Source organism: Piliocolobus tephrosceles, chromosome 1, assembly GCF_002776525.5.
Source record: "Piliocolobus tephrosceles isolate RC106 chromosome 1, ASM277652v3, whole genome shotgun sequence".
In the NCBI taxonomy this organism is placed as follows: Eukaryota; Metazoa; Chordata; class Mammalia; order Primates; family Cercopithecidae; genus Piliocolobus; species Piliocolobus tephrosceles.
Genome location: NC_045434.1, coordinates 179,102,767 through 179,128,435, shown reverse-complemented (window position 1 = coordinate 179,128,435; position 25,669 = coordinate 179,102,767). Strand labels below are relative to the sequence as shown.

General features: G+C 46.5%; 2 protein-coding genes across 3 annotated transcripts in view; one reads left to right on the top strand and one right to left on the bottom strand.

Moving 5' to 3' along the window:
• EBNA1BP2 (EBNA1 binding protein 2) overlaps positions 1 to 10,236 on the bottom strand; it is a 45,102-nt gene extending 34,866 nt beyond the window's left edge. The window contains exon 1 of the mRNA XM_023221561.1: positions 10,155 to 10,236. The gene's annotated coding sequence lies outside the window, so the exon portion shown is untranslated. The remainder of the gene's footprint in view (positions 1 to 10,154) is intronic.
• Positions 1 to 25,669, top strand: part of CFAP57 (cilia and flagella associated protein 57) — a 77,251-nt gene that overhangs the window by 26,501 nt on the left and 25,081 nt on the right. For both annotated transcript variants that reach the window (XM_023221559.1, XM_023221560.1), the window contains 9 exons: positions 2,132 to 2,344; positions 4,367 to 4,540; positions 10,093 to 10,254; positions 14,499 to 14,654; positions 16,357 to 16,450; positions 17,095 to 17,285; positions 17,800 to 17,973; positions 19,354 to 19,512; positions 22,265 to 22,408. In XM_023221559.1, the coding sequence (XP_023077327.1) occupies positions 2,132 to 2,344; positions 4,367 to 4,540; positions 10,093 to 10,254; positions 14,499 to 14,654; positions 16,357 to 16,450; positions 17,095 to 17,285; positions 17,800 to 17,973; positions 19,354 to 19,512; positions 22,265 to 22,408 (1,467 nt within the window). The remainder of the gene's footprint in view (positions 1 to 2,131; positions 2,345 to 4,366; positions 4,541 to 10,092; positions 10,255 to 14,498; positions 14,655 to 16,356; positions 16,451 to 17,094; positions 17,286 to 17,799; positions 17,974 to 19,353; positions 19,513 to 22,264; positions 22,409 to 25,669) is intronic.

Genomic DNA, 25,669 nt, shown 5'->3' with positions numbered 1-25,669 from the left:
AACCCCCTTAGCCAATTAGGTTTTTACCTTTTACTACCAGATTTATGTGTGGCTTAGAAAATGCTATCACAGTTCAGAGAGTCAATGGCTTTTGCCTCATGTTCAGCCAGAGACTGGTAGTTTGGATGTCCTCTCTCTGATTGTACATAAGAGGGTACAGCCTTGGACATGCACAGTCTTCCAGGCTGTGAGGGATGAATATGATTTCTTTTTTTTTTTTTTTTTTTTTTTGAGATGGAGTCCCGCTCAGTCACCCAGACTGGAGTGCAGTGGCGCTACAAAATACAAAAAATTAGCTGGGCGTGGTGGCAGGCGCCTGATTTCATTTTTAAGCCTGGCTTCCTAGGAGATGCCCCTGGGTTGGGAGAGCTTAATGTTCAGCGTTGGGTGGACTATTGTGTTTGGTAGGCTCATTGTGCCAGTGAGACCCTGCCCTATGTTAATGGGTCTTTGTGTGGCTTAGGAGATGCTTTCAAGTTTTCCCCATATCCCACTCTGACTGCACCTGAATCAGGACAGCCTAGCACATACACAAGACCTTCCAGCCCCTAGAGTTGTCTGTTACCCCTGAAGGGCGCTTCTTCCCTGTCCCTTTCCCTTGTTCTATCAAAATTCCACTCCTCTATATCGTTTTGCTTACATCCTGGAGTTATCAGCCTCCTCTTAATCACTTTCCACCAAGATCTCCGTTGTTTTAGACAATGCCCATAGGCATGGACTTTTCCGTGTTCTATTCCAAATAAAGTCAGTACCCTCAAGCAGAGCTGAGAGCTCCCTGTCTTAGCACCTGACTTTCCCATGGTCAGAACCTTTGCTCCACTGCACCAGAGCTGGGGCGGGGACCTGCTTTTCCAGGAGTAACATCTCACTTCCGTGAGTGACACTTGAGGTGTATGTGCGCGCACACGTGTGTGTGTTTATGTGCATGTGTGTAAGCCCCTGGTCTTTTTGGCTTGCCCTTCATGGCTTGGATCTTTCACTCAGTGAGCAAACTGGGTCAGGAATCATTGGGGCACAGTTATTCTTAGTATGCTGAGCTTGCAGTGGAGCTTCTTCCAACAAATGAGAATGGGCTGGGGGGAAGAGAGTCTGAGCCGTCTCTGCCACACCTGCTTGGAATAGAGCTTCTGCAACATGGGGCTGGGGTAAGAATAAGAAATCCCAGCAGTTTCCCTTTCTAGACTGAAACCATAGCCCAAGACTGGGAGCTATGGGGAGAGGGAGTCACTTGTCTTGGCCACATCTGCCCAGTGTGCACAGCAGTGAAGTTTCTGGAGCTGAGGCTGTAACAGAGCGAGTCATGGCTCAAATGCTGCAGACCCTGTTCTTACTGGGATTGAGCAGATTTTCTTGAATAAATGTTTTTCCATTTGCTGTATTCCCTGAGGACAATTTCCAGAGACATTTTATTTATTTTATTTTAGACAGGGTCTCACTCTGTCACTGAGGCCGGAGTACAGTGGTACACTCATAGCTTACTGCAGCCTCAACCTCCCCAGTCCAAGCCATCTTCCTGCCTCAGGCACATGCCACCATGCCCAGCTTATTATTTTTATGAAGACAGGGTTTCACTATGTTACCCAGGCTATTCTCAAACTGCTGGGCTGAAGTGATCCTCCCACCTCAGCCTCCCAAAGTGTTGGGACTACAGATGTGATCCACTGCGCCCAGCCTTCTAGAGACTTTAAATGATTATTTTTATCATATTTACCAGTTAACCTACATTGTCAGAGAGAAGGTCAAGTTGAGGTCCTTACCCTGCCATTCCAGAAGTCCACTCTCTCTTTCCTATTTTTGCAAGTTTCTGTGAATATATAATTATGTCAAAAATGTTTTGAAAAAACAGCAATAATTGGTTGGTTCTAGCCTTAAGAAACCTGTATGATTCAGTCTTTACGTTCATAACGTGAGAAAGAAATGGGAGTGTCTCATCTTCAGTAATTTGCAAGTGTCATAGAAAACAGAACGTGTACGTTCACAAGAAGCTATGTTTTGTGCTGACAGAAGGGCCTACAACAGGAAAGGATGTTCTGCTCAGTCTAGTGGAGCACCTGAGGAGTTTGCAGCCTTTTCTGTGTCAGTATGTATGTATGTATATGCTCTTCACTGGATATGCCTTCCTCTCCTGCAGATTCGCTCAATTGTGTGGAATGCAGATGATAGCAAACTGATTTCTGGTGGCACAGATGGTGCTGTATATGAGTGGAATCTGGCCACAGGAAAGAGAGAGACAGAATGCGTGCTCAAGTCTTGCAGCTACAACTGTGTTACTGTCTCCCCCGATGCCAAAATTATCTTTGCTGTTGGATCAGACCACACCCTCAAGGAGATTGCGGATTCCTCGGTGAGTCTGCCCCTGCCCTGCCTCTGGGCTCCTGCACAGATCTGCAGGGACAGCCTCCTGTGCTTACAGCAGAAAGTATGCACGGAATGAGGGCCTCTGTGTACAGGGCCCATTCTTCCCAAGATAACATCAGGCTCCTCATTCCTTTTGGATTAGCTCAGTTATCGTCACTTCCTGAATTTCCTGCTCAGTTTCCTTCCTGACTGGGTGAAATTGTAAATTGCGGCCTCTTTTTCATTTCTGTTTTACTTGCCGTCTGTAACTTCTCTCCCACTTTCCAGGCATGGAAGTCATGTCATCTCTAAACTGTGCTCTTACCCTTGGTCTGCACTTAACTTTCCTGGGGTAAAAACCTAACTACAGTATGCACTGAGTAACACCAATGATGGACCACATAGACTGTAAGATTGTAATGCCATAAGGTTATAACGCCAAATTTTCACTGTACTTTTTCTGTTTAGATATATAGATATTTTCCATTGTGTCACAGTTGCCTACAGTATTCAGCATAGTCATGTGCTGTTCAGGTTTGTAACCTAGGAGCAGTAGGCTCTGCCACCTAGCCTAGGTGTATAGTAGGCTGTCACAGCTAGGTTTGTGTAAATACACTCTATGATGTTTGTGTGACAAAATAGCCTAACCATGTATCCCATATCTAGCAGTGCATGACTGTGCAGTTAGCTGCTATCACCTAGGCTTGCCACTGTATTCTTTTGAAATCCCCAAACTCTGAAACTGTACAGTTACACTAGGCTCCAAATAGTGAAGGGAAAAGAGAGGAGCTCAGCAAGGATGTGTCCTACAAACATGGCCTGTGCGCTCCTCCAGCTGCTCCTCCCACTTTTCCTGTGACTGGTGCCTGGGAAAGTGTGAAGATACCATGGCAGCAAGCTAGCCCAAGGCAGGTCTCCCTGCGGCTGGAACACAGTTGACAGTATGGTGACTCTCCTGTGTACTCCCGAGTAGCCCGGTCCTAATTCAATGGCAGCTATCAGTGCTGTGCCAGAATAAAGCCCCTTTAGGGCAAGGCCATGTTTTGCTCCTCTTGGCAGCCCTGCTAGCTGGCACACCGTGTGGTGCACAGTGTTCAGTAAATGTGTGTGTAGGTGGGCCGGTGGATGAGTGCATGAATGAGTGAGGGAATGAAGGGGCGCTCTGATAGTATAGTAGTCCCACCTTATCCACAGTTTCAGTTACCTGCGGTCAACCAAGGTCCAAAAACAGGTGAGTACCATACTGTGAGTAAGATATTTTGAGAGAGAGAAACCACATTCACGCAGCTTTTATATGGTATTCATGTAACTGTTCTATTTTATTATTAGGTATTATTTATCTCTTACTGGGCCTAATTTATAAATTAAACCATATCGTAGTTATGTATGTATAGGAAAGAAACATAGTATATATAGGGTTCAGTACTATCTGTGGTTTCAGGCATCCACTGGGGATCTTGGAACATATCCCTTGAGGATAAGGGGAGACTCATGTATAGTTTTGTTTATATAATGAGCATTAATAAATGTTGCTGAATATATCTATGACCAATAGCCCATTCTCATTTTGAAATGCACCCAAGCATAGCAGTCAAAGCAGAGACTGGAGCCCACCTAGGTACATGAGTTGAAGCAAGTCCCTTGTCACACAGATGGTCCATCATCTGTAGACTAGGGATAACAGTAACTGCCTCAGTGGGTTTCATGAGGATTGAATGACTTGCAATATGGAGAAAGCACAGAACAGTGCTTGGCACATAGTAAGTGCTATATGAATATCTCTCTTTACTGGTATTATTCCTAACTCATGAAACTGGTTATTTACCAGCAACACAACAAGGAATATCCAGTTTGCACCTTTTTGTGTGTGTGCTAGGCACTATTCTGGATGCCAAAAGGGATAGAAAAAGCATTTTTTTAAAGACAGGCCCCTAGGGATCTGTTAGAGGAGAGGGCGAGAGAGAATAGTACCGGGACACGGAGGCCACAGCTCGACCCCTCACATTGAGCAGAACTGCCTGTGTCCCAGATCCTTCGAGAGATATCAGCGTTTGACGTCACCTACACCACCATTGTCATCTCGCATTCCGGACGCATGATGTTTGTGGGCACCTCAGTGGGAACCATTCGTGCCATGAAGTACCCTCTGCCTCTGCAGAAGGAATTCAATGAGTACCAGGCCCATGCCGGTCCTATCACCAAGGTGAGTAGGGCCCTCTCCCCAGGAACCCAGTCCCACACCTGCCTGCCACATGCCTTGTTCATCCCTTCAACCTCCCAATGTCTTTTCTCTCTCCTTAGTCTCTCTTATTTATTCATCCATCATTCATTGAATCACTGTCTATTGACTATGAATATACTCTGTTTAAAACTACTTCCAGGAATTGAGCCTAGGAAATCATCAAAGACACACCTAAAAATGTATGTATGACATTTTCACCATAATATTATGTATAATAAGGGGCCATTTGGTGGATGCCGTAGCTACTGTGAGTGTGGCCTGCGCTTGACCACAGCTGCCTCCTTCTCCAGAGAATGGCCTGGACTGAAAGGAGCCATAGCCCTGAAGATTAGCCCCTGAGGGTACGAAAGGCCAGCCCAGGGGCAATACCATGAGTACACATTTGTAAATTGTCCTTCCATTCGCCCTTCTCATAAAGTAGTGTCTGTGTTCAACAGTCAAAACGTGGAAGCAGCCAAGTGTCCACCGACAGACGAATGCATAAGCAAAAGATGGTATATCTGTACAACGGAACAGTATCCTACCTAAAAAGGAAGGGAATTCTGCAAAGTGCTAATGCATAGATGAACCTTGAGGATGTCATGCTAAATTAAATAAGGCCGGCCACAAAAAGATAAATACAGTGTGATTCCACTTTTAGGAGATACTTAGAGCAGTCAGAATCACAAAGACAGAGTGGTGGTTGGCAGGGGCTGCGGGAGGGGGAATGGGGAGTGATTGTTTCATAGGTATAGAGTTTTGGTTTTACAAGACAAAAGGGTTATGGGGGTGGTTGGTGGCGATGGTTGCCCAACATTACAAATGTATTTAATAACACGAACTGTACACTTGAAAATGGTTAAGATAGGAAATTTGGCCGGGCGCAGTGGCTCAAGCCTGTAATCCTAGCACTTTGGGAGGCCGAGACGGGCGGATCGCGAGGTCAAGAGATCGAGACCATCCTGGCTAACACGGTGAAACCCCGTCTCTACTAAAAATAATACAAAAAGCTAGCCGGGCGAGGTGGCGGGCGCCTGTAGTCCCAGCTACTCGGGAGGCTGAGGCAGGAGAATGGCGTAAACCCGGGAGGCGGAGCTTGCAGTGAACTGAGATCCGGCCACTGCACTCCAGCCTGGGTGACAGAGTGAGACTGCGTCTCAAAAAAAAAAAGATAGCAAATTTTACAGAATATGTATTTTACCACAATTTTAAAAATGAAATTAAAAAGAATTATCTTGCGTGCAAAATGGTTGCCAAGAAATCATAGTCAATAGTAAATTAAAGGTTATTCATAGTGCATAAAAAAAAAGCAATGTCTGTACCTACACTGACCCCCTGAAAAACAGGCACTGGGAAGGTGTGCGTCTCCTCTTCCTTACTCTCTCCTTCTGCAGACTGAATGACATAGCACCTGAGGTTTTGAATTATGTCTGAAACTCCATAGTGGCTTACCTGCAACACGAGCTGTATTAAGAAAAGGTTTCTCATTATAAAACAGAATATTTCTGTACCAAGCCTGGGCCTTGGGTCTAAAGTAAATTACTACAACATATTCCCCATTTTCCCTTCAGATCTGCTAAGTTTTGTGGATAAGGAATTTATTTTTCTGATTATAGAAGCAATGCATGTTTATTTTTAAAATAAAAATCCTTGCCAGGCACAGTGGCTCATGCCTGTAATCCTAGCACTTTGGAAGCCCAAGGCAGGCAGATGATGAGGTCAGGAGATTGAGACCGTCCTGGCTGACACGGTGAAACCCCGTCTCTACTAAAAATACAAAAAATTAGCCAGGCGTGGTGGCGGGCACCTGTAGTCCCAGCTACTCAGGAGGCTGAGGCAGGATAATCACTTGAACCCGGGAGGTGGAGGTTGCAGTGAGCTGAGATGGCGCCACTGCACTCCAGCCTGGGCAACAGAGCGAGACTCTGTCTCAAAAAAACAAACAAATCCTCATAATAGCATCATCATTTCTTTCATGCATTTCCTTCTACATTTCCATGTGTGTGTGTTTTAAATAAAATTAAGATCATACTGTAAGGCCACTCTCGTGACCCGCTTGTTTTTAACTTCACACTACTGTAAGCGTTTGTCCATACAATTAAATATTTCTCAGAAGCATGACTTTAGTAGCTACACAAATATCCTATCCTGTGATGGACTGTAACTTACTAACTCTTCTCTTGCAATTAGGCATTTAAATTATCTTATGATCTATAGTGAATAGCCCAGTTTACAAATTTATATTTGCATCTCTGTTTCTCTCCTAAGACTAAATTCCTTGAGAGAATTCCTGAATTCAAGAGTATTGCCATTCTCAAGATTCTTGACATATACTGCTGATTGTGAGAAGACATTTTTCATAGTTAACTCTTTTGTTTTAACTGTTTATATTGAAATACTTACAGGTTTAGAGGAAATTTTAAAGATGGCACAGAGTTCCCATGTACCCCTCACTCAGTTTCCCCCAGTCATTACATCTCCTAGAACGGTAGCAAAGTATCAAACCAGAAAATTGACACTGGTCCACGGTGTATATGTATTTCTGAATTATTTCTCACATGCACAGTTTGTGTAACCACCACTACAATCACAATATAGAACCGTTCCATCCCCACAGAGATCTCCATCTACCCTTTAGAGTCATACCACTCCTCTCGACTATGATCCCTAATCCCTGGCAACCACTAATTTGTTCTTATTTCCATAACTTCTGTCATTTTGAGAATTGCATATGCTATTATACTGTATGTGGCCTTCTCAAAATGGCTTTTTCACTGATACATAATATTTGTACATATTTATGAAGTACATGTGATATTTTGTTACAGGCATAGAGCGTGTAATGGTCAGGTCAGGATATTTAGGGTTTCCATCCACCTCACGTATTTATGATTTCTGTGTGTTGAGGGCATTTCAAGTCCTCTCTTCTAGCAATTTAAAAATATACAATACGTTGTTGTTAACTATAGTCACCTTACTCTGCTATCAAACATTAGAATTTATTTCTTTTTCAACCTGACACTTGCGTCATGCCTGTAATCCCAACACTTTGGAAAGCCAAGGCAGCCAGATCACTTGAAGTCAGGAATTTGAGACCAGTCTGGCCAACATGGTGAAAACCCCATCTCTACTAAAAATACAAAAAATGAGCCAGGCATGGTGGTGCATGCCTGTAATCCCAGCTACACAAGAGGCTGAGGCAGGAGAATTGCTTGAACCTGAGAAGCAGAGGTTGCAGTGAGCCAGGAGATCGTGCCACTGCACTCTTAGCCTGGGCAACACAGCAAGACTCTGTCTCAAAAAAAGAAAGAAAGAAAAGAAAACTGATTTCTTCTCTCTAATGTTTGTATCTGTTAACCAATCTTTATCATCCCACCCACCCATACACTTTTCCCTAGTATCTATCATGCCGCTCTCTACCTCCATGAGGTCAACATTTTTTTTTTTTTTGAGACAGAGTCTCACTCTGTCACCCAGGCTGGAGTGCAGTGGCACGATCTCAGCTCACTGCAACCACCGCCTCCTGGGTTCAAGCGATTCTTCCACCTCAGCCTCCCAAGTAGCTGGAATTACAGGCACATGCCATCATGCCCAGCTAGGGTCAACATATTTTAGCTCTCACATATGAATGAGAACATACAATATTTGTTTTTGTGTACCTGACATATTTCACTTAACTTCACGACCTCCAGTTCCATCCATGTTGCTGCAAAAACATGATTTCATTCCTTTTTATGGCCAAATAGTATTTCATTGGGTATATATACCACATTTTCTTTATTTATTCATCCACTGATGGACACTTAGGTTGATTCCATATCTTTACTATTGTAAATAGTGGTCCAATAAATATGGGGGGTGGGGTGCAGGTATCCTTTCAATATACTGATTTCCTTTCCTTTAGATAAATACCCAGTAATGAGATTGCAAGATTGTATGGTAGTTCTATTTTTAGTTTTTTTGAGAAGTCTACATACTGTTTTCCATAGTGGTTGTACTAATTTACCTTCCCACCAACAGTGTATGAGTTCTCTTCTCTCCACATTCTTGCCAGAATCTGCTATTGTTGTATTTGTTGGCTTTTTAATAATACCTACTGTAACTGGGGTAAGATGGTATCTCACTGTGGTTTTGATTTGCATCTCCCTGATGATTAGTGATGTTGAGCATTTTTTCACATGCTTGCTGGCCATTTGTATGTCTTCTTTTGAGAAATGTCTGTTCATGTCCTTAGCCCCCTTTTTTTTTTCTTTTCTTTCTCTTTTTTTGGACAGAGTCTCACTCTTGTTGCCCAGGCTTGAGTGCAATGATGTGCTCTTGGCTCACTGCGACCTCCCCCTCCTAGGTTCAAGAGATTCTCCTGCCTCAGCCTCCCGAGTAGCTGGGATTACAGGTGCCTGTCACCACACCCAGCTAATTTTTATATTTTTAGTAGGGATGAGGTTTCACTATGTTGGCCAGACTGGTCTCAAACTCCTGACCTCAGGTGATCCACCCGCCTAGGCCTCCCACCGTGCTGTGATAACAGGTGTGAACCACCGTGCCTCCCCTTAGCTGACTTTTTAATGAGATTTTTAGATTTTTTTGTTTGTTTAATGTTGAGTTTTTTGAGTTCTTTGTGTATTCTGAATATTGGTCTTTTGTCAGAGTAATAGTTTGCAAATATTTTCTCCCATTTGACAGGTTGTCTCTTCACTCTGTTGATTATTTCCTTTGCTGTGCAGAAGCTTTTTAGCTTAATGTCCTGATTGTGGCTTTTTCCACTCAGCTTAATCCCTTTCAAATCCATCCAAGCTGTGTTATGTATCAATCTTTTTCCAGTTTTCAGCTATTATAAATAAAGCTGCTGTGACCAGTCATATACAGGCTTTTGTGTGGAAATAAGTTTTCATTTCTCTGGGATAAATGCCCAGGAGTATAATTGCTGAATCATATGGTAAGTGTATATTCAGGTTTTTTTTTTTTTTAAACTGCCAAGCTATTTTCCCGAGTGGCTGTACCATTTTCCATTCCCACCAAGAATGTATGAGACCCAGTTTCTCTGCGTCATTGCCAGCACTTGGTGTTATGACTGTTTTTTTTATTTTAGCTGTTCTAATGGGTGTGGAGTGATATCTCATCATGGTCCTAATTTTGCATTTTCCTAAATGGCTAATAATGTGGAACATCTCTTCACATGCTTACTTGCCATCTGTATATTTTCCCTGGTGAAATGTCTCCATATCTTTTGTCTGCTTTCTGATTGAATTGTTTGGCTTTTTTACTGTTGAGTTTTTGAGAGTTCCTTATATATTCTAGATAATAGCCGACTCTTCAGATTCCAAATCCACAGGGAATGTAGACATAACCTTGCTTCTTCTATTCATTAACAGATGCCTGTGAGGGCTCCTGTCTCATTCTTACCTGGGATCTAGTTTAGCCCACTGTGAGGCTGTGCCCAGGATTGCATGGGGGGAAGCCTTGCACAACAGCTGGCACAGCCCTGGTCATCTGTGGCCTTGAAAGCTTCCTGGCCATGACCTTTTTCTCTTCAGATGTTGCTTACCTTTGATGATCAATTCCTGCTGACTGCTGCTGAGGATGGCTGCCTGTTCACCTGGAAGGTCTTTGATAAGGATGGCCGGGGAATCAAGCGAGAGAGGGAGGTGGGCTTTGCCGAAGAGGTGCTTGTGACTAAAACAGACATGGAAGAAAAGGTAAGAACTGGATCTAATGAAGAGGGACATGGAATTCCTTACCGGACTGCATTCAAATGTGGGGCCAGCACCAGGGCCCTCTATAGCCTGGCTACACCCTGTGCCCAGTGCAGACCCCCACGGCTCCCTGCACATGCGCTGTCCACACAACCAAGCTCTCCTCCTCACTGCCACTGTCTACCCTTCTCTGCCTGTCTTTCTGCCATGTGATCATCTTGACTTACACTGTGCTTTGCTTTTATTCTGTGATCTGGTTTTCCTCTTCCTACTCTTTGAAACCAAGAACAATGAAACATACAGTTCTCTTACGACCAACAGTTTCTAGCACATGCCAGGCACATGGAAGACAGTCAATAAATATTTACAAAAGTGAAGTATATTCTCATTTAAATCTCACAACATCTCTATGAAAAAGATACTGTCATTCTCCCCATGCTTCAAAAAACAAATTAGGAGAGCTTGAGGGATGTGTCCAAAGTCAGTGTGCTAATAATTAATAGGACCAGAGTTCTAAAACAGATTTAATCTAGAGCCCCCTCCTTTAATCACTATACCAAAGGAACATCCGTTCCTTCCTGTTGATGCAGTGAACATTTCATAAAGGTGCGTTTTGCAGAGATGTGAGTGCATAGCTCTGTGCTGTGCTCCCTAAGGGAGAAGCTGAATGGATGATAAACACACAAGGCTCATGGAGGATCACAGAGCTACACAGTCATTGCTGTTTGTCCAGAATCTTAACTGTGTTTATTGAATACCTGCCATTTGCTAGGCACTGGGGATGCATGTGTGAAAAGACAGGTATGGGCCCTGTGACATGACCAGGAAGTTCACAGTCAGGTGAGGGATAGAAACAAGTAAAGCCATCAGAGCAGCAATGCAACACTGCCACAAAGCAGGGTGACAAGCCTCTGGCATGTGCTGGAGATCCCTTCTAGAGCTCCCTAGAATTTTCTGCAGGAAAAGCAAAGAGGGAGAAGAGGATGAGGGAGGGCCCCGTGAGAGTGGGGGCCTGACCTGCTGCAGAAGAAACCCCTCCTTTTCTCTGTTATCTTTTCTGTTCTTCCCAGAGGGTAGGGGAAGAGGCCAAATAGGAGACAGCAGGCTAAACCAAAGGCCTGAAGGTGCCCAAGCTGCCTTCTGACCACAGCCCCCATATGGACCTGACAGTACCATTGCCAGGCTGGAAATGACTCGCGCATGTACCACTCCTTCTTGAAACTCCCTTCTGTCTTACCATCCATGTGACCACACTCTGTTCCCTGTAAACCTTTCTGACTCCTCCTCCCCACTCCTGTCCTGGCTCTTCCTCCACCTGTCCCTTTAAAAGCATGTTCCCTGGCCAGGCGCGGTGGCTCAAGCCTGTAATCCTAGCACTTTGGGAGGCCGAGACGGGCGGATCACGAGGTCAGGAGATCGAGACCATCCTGGCTAACACGGTGAAACCCCGTCTCTACTAAAAAATACAAAAAACTAGCTGGGCGAGGTGGCGGGCGCCTGTAGTCCCAGCTACTCGGGAGGCTGAGGCAGGAGAATGGCGTAAACCCGGGAGGCGGAGCTTGCAGTGAGCTGAGATCCGGCCACTGCACTCCAGCCTGGGCGACAGAGCGAGACTCCGTCTCAAAAAAAAAAAAAAAAAAAAAAAAAAGCATGTTCCCGGAATTCTCAGCTCTCTTTATATTCTATTATAGTCTATGTAACTCTCAGGCCATGATTTACCTTCTCTGCCTAGGATTTACAGAGGGGTCTGCTGTGTACCTGACACTATACTAAGGTCTGGGATTATAGAGATAAAAGACATAGAGCATCCTTTAGCTGATAGCCTGGGAAGAGGGCAGAGTATCATAAAGAAGGGAATTAAACGTGCAGCGGAATGAAGTGTCATGAAAGAACAATGCCGTGGGAGCACAGGGGAAGGAACTTGGCTCAGGCCAGGTGGTGCCAGAGGACATAAGCCTTGCTCAGAGCCTTCCAGAACAAATGGACAAGGGCCACTGAGCAATGAGCAGTGAGTGTGTGCAGAGGGATGAGGGAGTGGTGATCTGCAAAGCTGCTCCTAGTTAGGGTGTGCCAGAGAGAAGGGCTGAAGATGAAGCTGGAGAGAAACAGGTCAGGGGGCCTTTTACACCATGCATTAGGCTGCACATTGTTCATAAGGACCGTTCATAAATTTAAGCTAGGGAATGACTTAATATGATTCGCATCTCAGAGAGATTACTCTGCAGCAACGTGGAGAAGAGATGAAGGAAGGACACTGAACAAGGACCTCAAACACAGCATGTCAAAGGCCAGGTCATTCCCATGGATAAATATATCCCACTAGCCAGGGCAGACCCCTGGGGTCATTGATAAGTATTCATTCAGTGCTGACCATGTTGCTAGTTTTATGCTAGGTTCTGGGGATAAAGTGGTGAAGCAAGACAGGCCAAGCCCCACCCTCAGGTACCGGCCCTTCTACCTAGGAGATAGCCTTCATCCATGATCCTTACCTCTCCACCCCACACCCAATCAGGCACTACCCTCTCTAAACTCACTCTCTCCAACCTCTCCATTCCTCTCCGGTCCCCTCCCCTACCTCAGTCCAAACCCTGTCCGTCTCTCACCTGGTCTATGCAGTTGCCCCCCACCCACCCCAGCAACTCATCATCCTGCTTTTGGTCCTTCCTTAATCTAGTCCGTGCTGCATACCACCATTGGAGAGATCTTTATAACACCAAAGTCAGACTGATCAGGTTTGATGAGGACCTTTGGAAGCCCTCTAGGATAAAATCCAAACTTCCTAGCATGGCCTACCAGACCCCTGATGGTCTGACACAGTCTTGGCTGCCCCTTCCTGTGCATCCCACCTGTGCCATGTCACATGCAGTGAGTGCCCTGGCCAGGCATTCCTGCTCCCTCTTCTCTGACTTTGCACGTGCAATTTGTGCTTATCCTTCATCTCAGTACTTCCTGTGCACCAGATCCTCACTAGTCTGCTGGCCAGAAATGCAGAAATGTGTGTAATCCAGTTCCTTGATAATCTCAAGTCTTTCACAGGTGGTAGAGGAGACAGACCAGAAATGATGAGATAGGGATGCACGGGGTCTCCCCATAGGTAAGCAAGAAGAAAACACTGCATTCTGACCCACTCTTGTCATCAACATTAACTTTTTAAGGAAATGAAGGGTGTGTGTATTATAGTATTTTTAGAAAACTTTGGCATCAGTGAGTACGGTGGGAGAAGACACTAGGCCGGGTGCAGTGGCTCAGGCCTGTAATCCCAGCACTTTGGGAGGCTGAGGCAGGAGGATTGCTTGAGCCCAGGAGTTTGAGACCAGCCCGGGCAACATAGTGAGACCCCCATCTCTACGCAAAATATAAAAATTAACAAGGTGTGGTGGGGCATCCTGCTACTTGGCAGGCTGAGGTGGGAGGATCACTTGAGCCCAGGAGGTCAAGGCTACAGTGAGCCGTGATCACACCACTGCACTCCAGCCTGGGTGACAGGTGAAACCAAGTCTAAAAAAAAAGAAAGAAAAAAGGAAGTATAAGAAAATACTTACTAGGCATAAAAACCAGCAAGACAGAAGAATTAGGATTTAAAGTAATATAAGTTGAGTCTAAGAAAACATCAAGAGGGACCCAGCTTTGGGCACTTACCACGATTTGTCATAATTGTTTATCTGACTGCCTTAGTAGACTCTAAGTTCTATGGGGACAGGAGTCATGCTTTAGTAAATATCTTCTGAGATCCTACTCTGTGTTAGACACTGTTCCAGCACTTGGGATATATCAGCAAAGAAACCCTACAAAGATTCTGGTCTATGTGGAACAAGTTCTAATGGGGAAAGAAGAATAAAAATAATAAAATAATAAGTAAATTATAGAAAGTGCAAGATCTAAGGAAATAAGAAGAAGTAGAGCAGAGTAAGAAAGGTGATGGGTCCTGGGAATGGGAAGGGATTGCAGAATTAAACAATGTGGTCCAAGTCAGCCTCATCAAGCAGGAGACGTTTAGGCTGACTTGAAAGAGATGAGAGCATTACTAGCACAATGTAGTAAGGACCTTTTGAGGATAGAGGAGGAAGCTCATATGTCTCCTCGTTTTTAGCCGGTGTGTCTTCTGGGGAAAAGATGACAGGTTCCAGTTGAGACACATTGAGTTTGAAGCTAGACGGAGCTGCAGGTCTCAGGTCAAGGCCGCAGGTTTAAATATTCTGATTCACCCTCACTGTCAGTGTTCTTGATTCTCTGTCCTTCTCCCAAAGGCTCAGGTTATGTTGGAGCTAAAGACTCGTGTGGAGGAATTAAAAATGGAGAATGAGTATCAACTCCGACTAAAGGACATAAACTATTCTGAGAAGATTAAGGAGCTAACAGACAAGTTCATCCAGGAAATGGAGTCCCTGAAAACAAAAAACCAGGTCTGTTTAAGAGACTGACCAACAAGCGCAAATAACAAGAAATTTCCACTTTCAAGACAGGACTGGCATATACTGCCCAAGCTATGCTCAAACAGTAAGATACGTGAAAATGTCCCATTTTAAAGCATAGTTGTTGATATCAGAAATGCTTACAACTGGAACTGGCTGGGCACAGTGGCTGACGCCTGCAATCCCAGCACTTTGGGAGGCCAAGGCGGGCGGATCACTTGAGGTTGGGAGTTTGAGACCAGCCTGGCCAACGTGGTCCAGCCTGGGCAACAGAGACTCCATCTGAAAACATAAATAAATAAATATGCTTACAATCCATTGCTAAGTGGAAAAAAAAGCAGAATATAAACCACTTTATGATGAATGGTATTAATCGGTATTAGTGGTATTAACAGATTAATTAATCTATAGTAGTAAAATACATATAGAAAATAGATAACGGTATAATTGTCACTGGAAGTTGAGATTACAGATAATTTAAATTTTGTTTTTTATCCTTTTTGTAATTTCTAAATTCTCTACAATGAGAATTATGATTAGGAGAAACTTATTTAAAAACAAAATGAAAAGGTAAGAAAAACAAAGCAAAAAGATAAGAAAATCAAAGCATAGATGGAGAATAACTAGCAGAATACTGATTCCTGGATTGTCAGGAAGTTAAATAAAATTAGTCTACATGGCCTTTACATAGTTAGATTTGGTCCGGGACTCTCCCAGATTCTTTTCTTTGTTCTACACAAATCTGGACTCCTATCTAAAATCCCCGCTGGGCAAGGTGGCTCACCCCTATAATCCTAACACTCTGGATGGCCTAGGCAGGAGGATCGCTTGCACCCGAGAGCTTGAGACCAGCATGGTTAACATAGTGGGACCTTGTCTCCAACATAAAATAAAAAATGAGTCTGCCATGCTGGCATGTGCCTGTAGTTCTAGCTACTTGGGAGGCTGGGATGGGAGGACTGCTTGAGCCTGGGAGGTGGAGGCTGCAGTGAGTCATGATCTCACCACTGCACTCCAGCCTGGGTGACAGAGTGAGGCCCTGTCCCTTACCCCCTAAAAAAATTCCCAATTATGTGCTTGAGGGGTATTTGTTTCTTTAATGTCTACGGGTCATAAAGTTTGGCTAAAAAAAAAAGAAAGAAAAACTTTGGCTATTAATTGTATTAATTAATTCATTTTATAATTTTATTCTTTTAGCCAACAAACAGTTATTTGGTGCTGTATATAAGCCAGGCGCAAAGTTAGGTCCTGAAGATGGCACACCACCTCCAACTCGCCCCCCAAGCCTGAAAGCTTTCCTGCTCAGTTAAAGAAAACACTTGCTCAGAAGCTTTACCCATGAACACACCCAAGGATTTCATTGACAGCAACGTGCCGGCAACAGAGGATTCAAATGTATCCCTACTTTTTCATCCAGAAGTCCTTTTGACACGTGTCCAAAACTGAACTCATCATTGACAAACCCATTTAGTAGCAAGAATAGAAATAGGAACAGTATAGAGCTTTTCGAGCAGAATATAACATAAATAAAAGGTGACAGTGTGGTTGTTGCTTCACAGAACAGTGCTTGGTGCAAAATAAGGGCTTGAGAAATGTTTGTGAGTGAAGGAGGGTGTAACTTGTAAAGTCAGTTCTTGCCCTAGTAGCGCTTTCAGCAGATGTGTGTAAATGAGGAAATGTGACTCTGTTTTAGGTCTTAAGAACAGAAAAAGAAAAGCAGGATGTTTATCACCGTGAGCACATAGAAGACCTCCTAGACAAGCAAAGCCGGGAGCTGCAAGACCTGGGTGAGCCCACAAGTGGAGGCCTCGTTGGTTAGGGTTGGAAGAGCTAGGTTATGGGGAAACACTTGAGAGTCCCCCAGACACGGTAGAAGTCTCAGGGAATATAGCTTTGTCTAAAAACAGGCTACATGTATCCCCTGGAACTCACGGTGGTTTTTACTTCTGTGTTTTTACTCATTCACTCAGCACATTAAACACCTGTTACATGAAAGTAGGAGACATGGAAAAGTTCAAGTTTGGAACCTGATCGTCTTGCCTTGGGTCCCAGGCTCACCGCATTCTTGCCAGGTGCTCTAGGGAGTCACCTCACCTTACCGAGCCTCACTTTACTCTTCTATAAAGTGGGGGTCCTAATACCTAGTTTTCACACTCAGGGTATTCTTCTTGGCCCTGAGTCCCCAAATACCACTCTGTGCTTTCCTGGTAACTTTTCTTCCCAGAGGAGGCAGGCAGGGAGTTTGGCTACCTGATGAGATGATGGGATGAGGGGGTGGCGGTGAGGAAGCCAGGCAGGCATTTGAATCTTGGCTCTGGAGGCAGCTGCTCCAGCTGGTGCTGGAAGGAATGGGTGCCCAAGGCTCCTGGGTGTCCCTGAGGCACCTGGGTGCTGCTCTCCCACCTTAAATACCTTCCTTGCTTCTCTCCAGAATGTTGCAACAACCAAAAGTTGCTTCTAGAATATGAGAAGTACCAGGAGCTGCAGCTCAAGTCCCAGAGGATGCAGGAAGAGTATGAAAAACAGCTCCGGGATAATGATGAGACCAAGAGCCAGGCCCTGGAGGAGCTGACTGAGTTTTACGAGGCCAAACTGCAGGAGAAAACCACCCTTCTGGAAGAGGTACTCACGGGAAGCCATGCTGTGCCTCCCTTTCCCAGAGAAAAGCCACCCATTCACTCAGATCTCCATGGCATAGCCACTGTATGCCAGGATGTGTTGTGCACTGGGACAGACATGGTTTCTACCCCCAAGGAACTTGTATCTAATGGGAGAGAGAGCCAAATAACTTCGCAAATAAATATAACATTACGATTGTCACAAGTTCTGTGAGAGAAAAATATGGGAAGCCTGGGTTTCCAGTGAACAAGACCAAAGGAGAACAGGGATGGGGTGTTGGAAAGGTTGGGGTTGAAGTGGCGGAGCATGAGGCCTGATTTGGTAGGAAAAGAGGGGACAGAGGGGAAGAAGGTGGACAGGTCAAGGGGCCCTGTGGCCATGGTCTCCGTTTCTGGAATGACACTCACCTCCCACTCCTTGGGACAGGCCCCCATGCTCATCTCACCTCAAGCCCTGTGGGCACAAAGGTGCGGGTGTCCCTTCTCCCCTGACCACAGGCCCACTCTCTCCGAGCCAGGCACAGGAAGACGTCAGGCAGCAGCTGCGGGAATTTGAAGAGACCAAGAAGCAGATTGAAGAAGATGAAGACCGAGAAATCCAAGATATCAAAACCAAGTATGAGAAAAAGCTTCGGGATGAAAAGGAATCAAACCTGCGGCTCAAGGGAGAAACAGGCATCATGAGGAAGAAGGTAGCAGGCTGTTCTCCAAGAGACCTGGGGTGGGCGAGGGTGTTGCAGAGAAAGCTGGGGTGGGTGGACTGACCAGCCTTAGGGGGCCTGGCCAGGGTCCTGCCTGTCCCCATCTTCAGCAAGCAGGCTGGGAGAAGAGCACGAGCCAGTGCACACTCACGCAGACGGACCCTCCCCACCACGTCCTCGGAAAGGCAGCCACACGGGCGTCCCTGCTCTCCTTTTCACAGGATATTGGGGTTCCCTGTGTGCAGATAGAGGCTTTCTAGTTTTCACTTATTGGCAAGTAGGATTCAGTCAGTGTTTTCAGAGCTAACCCTCCGATGGAAATGGAAATAAGGTCTTCTGGGGATGAGATAGATGAAGTCTTGGCCTGGAGGCATCCTCAGGCTCTCGGTCCAGGGAGTCGTGGGCGGCTCCTGTTCAGCACTACAGGTGGAAGAGGGAATGGGGGTGTAGGATGCTTGATTTACAAAGTGAGGAAGATGTTTTTAGTTCACTCACCATTGAGGGTGAGGGAGGATTCAACTCAGTTTCCCCAAAACATTTAGCCCTGGAGAAGCTAAGTTCAAAGCAAGCTCGAGTTTCTTCCTATTAGAAAGCACACTAGCCAGGCGCGGTGGCTCAAGCCTGTAATCCCAGCACTTTGGGAGGCCGAGACGGGCGGATCATGAGGTCAGGAGATCGAGACCATCCTGGCTAACACGGTGAAACCTCGTCTCTACTAAAAAATACAAAAAAACTAGCCGGGCGAGGTGGCGGGTGCCTGTAGTCCCAGCTACTCCGGAGGCTGAGGCAGGAGAATAACGTGAACCCGGGAGGCGGAGCTTGCAGTGAGCTGAGATCCGCCACTGCACTCCAGCCTGGGCGACAGAGCAAGACTCCGTCTCAAAAAAAAAAAAAAAAAAAAGAAAGAAAGCACACTAGTAAATCCAGGGGACAATCAGTCTTCCCTTCTTGGTCATGGCTCAGATGGCTCATCAGTTAGAGCCCACTTTCTGTGACCTTGATGCAGTGTGGATCCCAGCCTTTCAAGATCAGTGTGGTCACAGAAGTCTCTGGTCCACTTGGCGTACCGGTCTCCGGAACCTCTCGTGAAGACAGTCAGTCCTCTCATAGGGGAATGGGCCTGGATGTTATGGGACAGAATACTACATCATCCATTTGGCCTGGGAAATTCCTGAACTGTCCCAGATTCTCCAAATATTCACTCCTAAAATCCCAGAAATGTTGAGTGCTAAGTGTTTTCAGGCCATGGAAGGTGGGGCGATTCAGATCACAGTTGGCCGGCGGTGGGGAACCCCTTACATCGAGACAGTGGGAGGAGTGGAGATGAGTTCTGACTTTAGTGGTCTTTGTTGTTGCCGTTCGCTTTTCTAGTTCAGCAGCCTGCAGAAGGAGATTGAAGAACGAACCAATGACATCGAGACCCTAAAAGGAGAGCAGGTGAAGCTGCAAGGAGTCATTAAGTCTCTGGAGAAGGACATCCAAGGTCTCAAGCGAGAGATCCAGGAAAGAGACGAGACTATTCAAGACAAGGTGACAGCTCTCCTTCTGTCCTCCCTCAGCTACGGCCACATGGGCCAAGGCAAGGAAGGCAAAGCTCAGGGGAGAGAGGGTCCCTAGCTTCTCAGGACGCATTTCTTTAACTTGATGGGGGAACCAGCGGTCAATGAAGTGCCTCTTGTGTGTTTGGCACTGGGCTAATCGCTGTCAACACATCGCATTCAATTCTGCCAACAACCCAGGGGGCCTGAGAACCCAGTGTTATGGTTCGGGAAGCTGAACTCCAGGAGGCTGGGTATCTTGCCCAGGGGTCACACACTTCAATAGGTGACAGGCTGCGATAAGAACCTGAGTCAGCTGACTCCACTGCTCCAGGCATCCTCGGAGGCGCTCCCCCATGGACTGGGGGCAACTCACTTGCCACACTGCCCACATGGTCCCCCTGTCGCAGAGGGACTCTCCTGGGGTTGACCCTGTCCAGGAGGCTGCTTCCACTTTTGGGATGCCTTTCTTACAAAACACTCAGATGACAGAGACATCACATTCTGTGGGGCAGACCATGTAGTATCATCCTGAGCACATCCAGATTCCATGCCCTCCTTTCCATCGCCTCTGCCACTATGGCCCGAGGCAGGAGGAATTCTCCAAGGGCCGAGAACATGGGCTTCAGTGTTAGGGAACTAGGTCCGGCACAGGTTCCATTTACTGGCCATTGCACCTCGAGCAACTTCTCTAAGCCTTCATTTTCTCACCTATAAAATGGGGATGATCACCACCTCAAGGGGTCTTGTAAGGATTACATGGGATCATGCCTAGATGTCATTTCTGCATGTGAGTGTCGGTGTATGTATCTGGGCTTTTTATTTTTATTTTATTTTTTAGGGAGGATCCAAAGTTCTGTTCAGATTCTCAAAGGGGGCTTTGACAAGAAAGAGATGAAGGCCTCCTCACCTAGAAAATGGCAACAGCCTCCTAAGCAGTCTAATGGCCTCATTTCCCACCTTCCATCACCCTGGACTGGCAGGGTGCAGGTGCAATGCCGCCACTCTCCTGCTCAAAGCCCTTACAGCTCCCCATTGCTACAGCAGGGGTCAGCACGCTCTTTCTGTAAAGGCCTAGGTAGTAAATATTTTTGGCTTTGGAGGCAATGTGGTCTGTCTCAACGAATCAACATGAATCAACACTGCTGCTGTAGAGTGAAACCACCCATAAACAAAACATTAATGAATGAACTTGGCTGTGTTCCAATAAAGCTTTACAGAAATAGACAGCGGGCCAAATGTGGCCCATAGGCTGTAGTTTGCCAGCCCTTTGCCTAGGAGATAAATTCTGAACTCTTTCCCCAACACGAAGACCCTCACCTCCCTCCTCTATTTCCCCAGCCTCACCTCTCACTTCCCCCATGAACCACCACTTGGCTCTCAAGCCAGTCATTCTCAATACCCTCAATATATACTTTGCCTTCTGTGCTTTCCTCTTTTACAACATTTGTCACGTTTTAGGCTTAGATTTGCTTCTGTATCTTCTTTCCCAGCTAGTGTTTTCTTTTAAGGGCAAGGGACTGTGCTGTATTTATATTTGGAAACCCAATACTTGGCAAAAGATCTTCATTCAGTAAATGTTTGAGAGATGGAAATATTTATGTTCTGATTACTATCACCATGCAACGAATTAACCTTAAAACTTAGTGATTGAGGCCAGGCGTGGTGGCTCACGCCTGTAATCCCAACACTTTGGGAGGCAGAGGCAGGTGGATCATTGAGGTCAAGAGTTCAAGATCAGCCTGGCCAACATGGTGAAACCCCATCTCTACTAAAAATACAAAAATTAGCCGAGAGTGGTGGCACATGCCTGTAATCCCAGCTACTCAGGAGGCTGAGGCAAGAGAATCACATGAACTTGGGAGACAGAGTTTGCAGTGAGCCGAGATCTTGCCACTGCACTCCAGCCTGGGTGACAGAGTCAGACCCTGTCTCAAAAGGAAAAACTTAGTGATTGAAAGCAACTATTTTATTCTGCCTACAGGTTCCACAGGTCTGGAATCTGGACAGGGTACAACAGAGTGGCTTATCTCTGTCCCCGATGTCTGGGGCCTCAGCTGGGAATACTGGGGGTGACTCAAAACAGCTGAAGGCTGGAAGATCAACATCCAATGTGGCTTCTTCAGTCACATGTCTGGCACCTTGGCAGGGATGTCTGGGAGGCTAGGCTCAGCTAGGTCTTTTGACCAGAGTCCCTAATGTGCCCACCAGCCTGGATGTCTCAGTGTAGTTGGACTTCTTACATAGCAGATGGCCTCCCCCAGAGCAGGTGTCCCAAGAGAGCCAGGTAAAAACTGCTTAGCCTTTTTTGGCCTAGCCTTGGAAGCCACACAGTCTCCCTTCTGTTGCATTATTTGGGTTATGAACAAGTCACAAGTCCAGGCAAATGCAAGGGAAGGGGATTCACTTCCACCTCCTGATGGAGAAGCAGCAAGGTCACACTGGAGAACAGCTGGAGTGTGGGGTGGGAGATGCTGTGGGGGCCATCGTTGGAAAATACCATTGTTCACAACCTAATATGAATGAGTGAGTGATGCATGAGAGTCCTGGTACAGAAGCTGAGGGGTCTGTGCTGTAGCCCCGTGGGGAGAGTGCCAGCCTCTGTACTGACGAAGAGAGGAGAGGAGTCTCCTGGTTGACCTCTTCAACCAGGAGAGCCACAGGCTTCGTGCTCTTTGCCCTAAAGGGCTGCAGTATACCAGAGCCTTATGATATCTCTCACTTCTGTCTCTTCTCACCCCCAGGAGAAGCGAATTTATGATCTGAAAAAGAAAAATCAAGAACTGGGGAAGTTCAAGTTTGTGCTTGACTACAAAATAAAGGAGCTGAAGAAGCAAATAGAACCTCGAGAAAACGAGATCAGGGTGATGAAGGAACAGATTCAGGAGGTGAGAAGCCATTTGCAACACTCTGGCCTCTCAGACCTTCTGTCTCTTCTTCCACGATTGGCTAGCTGGCCTCAGGGACTGAGAGGAAGCTCTCCTCACAGTCCTCTCTGCTCCCACGGTGTATGCAGCCTCCAGCCCACAGGGGTGCAACAGGGAAGGCCATGGCCCTACTGCAGGCTCAGCTGTCCAAAAGCAAATCGCTTGGGAGTTAACTTGCTGCAGGACCTGGAGATGGGCTTTGGCACTACCCGTGCCTCAGTGTGCAGTGTTCTGTGCCCTCCTAAGGGAGACGCAGCTATTGGGCATTTGGCCACCAGAGGGCAGTGTGTACTCAGCCAACAGGCTATCCTAGTTCAACGTTTGTTCTCAAACTGGAAATGCTGGTTGAGACCCTAGGCGAGGCCATGGTGTTTGGACTTCCAGCTGATAAGGAATGAGAAGTCATCAGAGGCTCTTGAGCAGAAGAGTGGCATAATTAAGAATATGTTCTGGGAAGCAAACAGGATGAAGGTAGAGAGGCGAGATTAGAAGCACAATCAACTGGACAAGGGTTTCTGAGAATCCTGTAAGGTCTCCCGTCCCCCCGCACATACCACCTTTCCCTGCAACATATGTTTCCCCATCAGCCTCCCCTACTGGGCTGACAGTGGAGTCCATGTTGATCTAAAACTGAATTCTTGATTTTTCTCTCCCGCTTCCTCCAGTTTTCCCTCTCAGGTAGTGGTCCATGATCCACCCAGTTACTTAACGCAGAAATGCAGAAGTCTTCCTTGATTCTTCACTTCTCTTAACTCCTATATCCAAATCATCAGCAACATCTATCTGATCAATTTCCAAAACACATCTCACATCAAACCCTCCTTTCCCGCTGCTGCTATCACCCCGGTCCAAGCAGCCACCATCTCTTATATGGCCTGGACTCCAGCCTCCAGTCTGGTCTCCACATAGAGGCCTGAGTGAACTCCCCAGTGGGGTCCCATCTCACCTACAATAAAATCCAGAGTCCCAGTCAAGCCCATAAGGTCCTATGTGATCCAGCCTCTCCCTGCCTCTACAGCCTCCTCTCGAAGCTCTCTTTCCCTGCTCCAGCCCACTGACTTTCTGACAGTTCCTACGAGTCACGCTTTTCCATCTCAGAACCTCTGCAGTGCTGCTGCCTCTGCCTGGAAGGCTCTCCCCCCAGATCGCCACATGGCTGGTTTCTTTGCATCTTTCCGGTCTCAGTCTATATGCCTTCCCTGACCACCCTAGACAAAATAGGCTTCTGCTCCCCCTCCATCTTCTCTAATTGTTTATGCTGAGCCAGGATAACAGATACAAGGGTGTGAGAGAGCACCGATGACCCAACTAGAAGTGTAAGAGCCATGGTGGTGCCAGTTCTGCCCAATGACACCTTTGCTCTGGTAGGCCCAGTAAAGAAGCCCGGTGGAGATCAGTCCAGGGTCAGGGCGCCCAGAGAAGGTATGTCCTTGTGACAATGACTTTTTCCCTGGCTTCTGGGATGAGAAAGGATGTCCCCAGCTGACCACAGACCTGCCTCCACGGGGCCTCCTGCCATTCTTGAGTAATTTCAGGGCCCCAAAATGGCAGCTGTCAGTCCATTCAGAGTGCTATAACAAAATACCTTAGAAGGGGTAATTTATAGCCAACAGAATGTATTGCTGAAAGTACTGGAGGCTGGGAAGTCTAAGACCAAGACTCCAGCAGATTTGGTGTCCAGGCCTGTTCCTCACAGTTGACATCTGCTATGTGTCCTCATGTGATGGAAGGGTAAAAGGGGGCAGACAAGCTTCCTCCAGCCTCATAAAAGGGCACAAATCCCATTTGTGAGGGCTCTGCCCTTGGGACCCGATCACCTCCCAAAGACCTGACCTCACTTTGGGGGTTAGGTTCCACCATAGGAATTTAGGGTGGACAGCACCAAGGTTCAGACCATAGCAGCCTGAGAAGATGAGAGGAAGAACAGAGGCCCCACCCACCTGGAGGGCCAGCACAGCACTGCCCCCTTTCTCCCTCCTCATTTGACACATTTGTCAGCTGTATTTCAGGTCAGGTCCATTGTTTGCTAATGGTTAGCTTACTTCCCCCACCGACACACCTGGGGGGACCATTCACCTTCTCTGGCAGTTACAGGGGCCAACCATGGCCTTAATGCTCACACGTGCACCTTGGGAGTGATTCCAGCAGGACGCCTCCTACCTCCTTTCACTGGTGCCAGTTGCTATCAGGGCTGATATCTGGGCCTGGGTGCTTCCAGGAGCCTCTGACCTTGGGGCTTCCCTCTGGGGGTCATAGACGTCTTTGGTTCATGCACTGTGGATCTCCTGTAAAGGTCCTTTTCCCCCAGGAAGGAAGCCTCAAGCCCTCGGCTCATTTGTAGAACTGCAACCTCTTATAACACTTCCTGATTCAGGTACCTCCCCTCACATACTCTTTTTCCAACTTGGCTCTGATGATTCAAGGGTCCCTTTTTCCTGCCTAGGGGAGAGGTTTCCTGAGGCTTGCCGTTTTAGTTTACACTCATTTATTTACTCATCTAGGGCAGAGTTTATTACTATTTTGAGATAGGTAATTCTCTGTCATGGAGGGTCTGTCCTGTATATTGTAGAATGTTTAGCAGCATCCCTGGTGTCTACCTGCTAGATCCCAAAAGCACCCCCTATCCAGGGTGTTAAAACTAAAAAATGCCTTCAGACCTTGCCAGAGGTCCCCTGGGGGGCAAAATGCTTTCTATCTCCTGCCTGAGTCCCATTGAGAATCTCTGAGTGTGATGAAAAACACATGGAAAAGTAGATGGAATTTCCACACTGGGAAAAGATGCTTGTTTCCACATAATGGGTTAGGCTTCCGGCTGTCCAGCCAGCTAGTCAAATTTGACATATTTCCCAATTTTTCTATAAACAGATTATTTTTATTCTCAGAGTAGTATGAGTCTTTGCCTGGGGGAAAAAATGAACAGAAGTAAATAATATACTCCTGTACGCCCTCCATGCTAACCTCACCTGTCATTGTTGGCCTGAGATTTAGAGAATGAGGCACTCAGACATGATCTTCGTGAGCCCCTCAACTAGAAGCCCCCTTTCTCTTTTCCAGCTGAGCTGCCATTGCCTTGGCCTAGGACGCTATCATCTGTCTCCTCAGCCACACTGGCAGCTCCTGACTGGTCTGCCTGGCTCCCATCTTGCTCTATTCAGCAGAACCTCTGCATCAGGCCCTCCAAGATGCAAATTACATCATTCCATCCTGGTCTAAGCCTTCAGC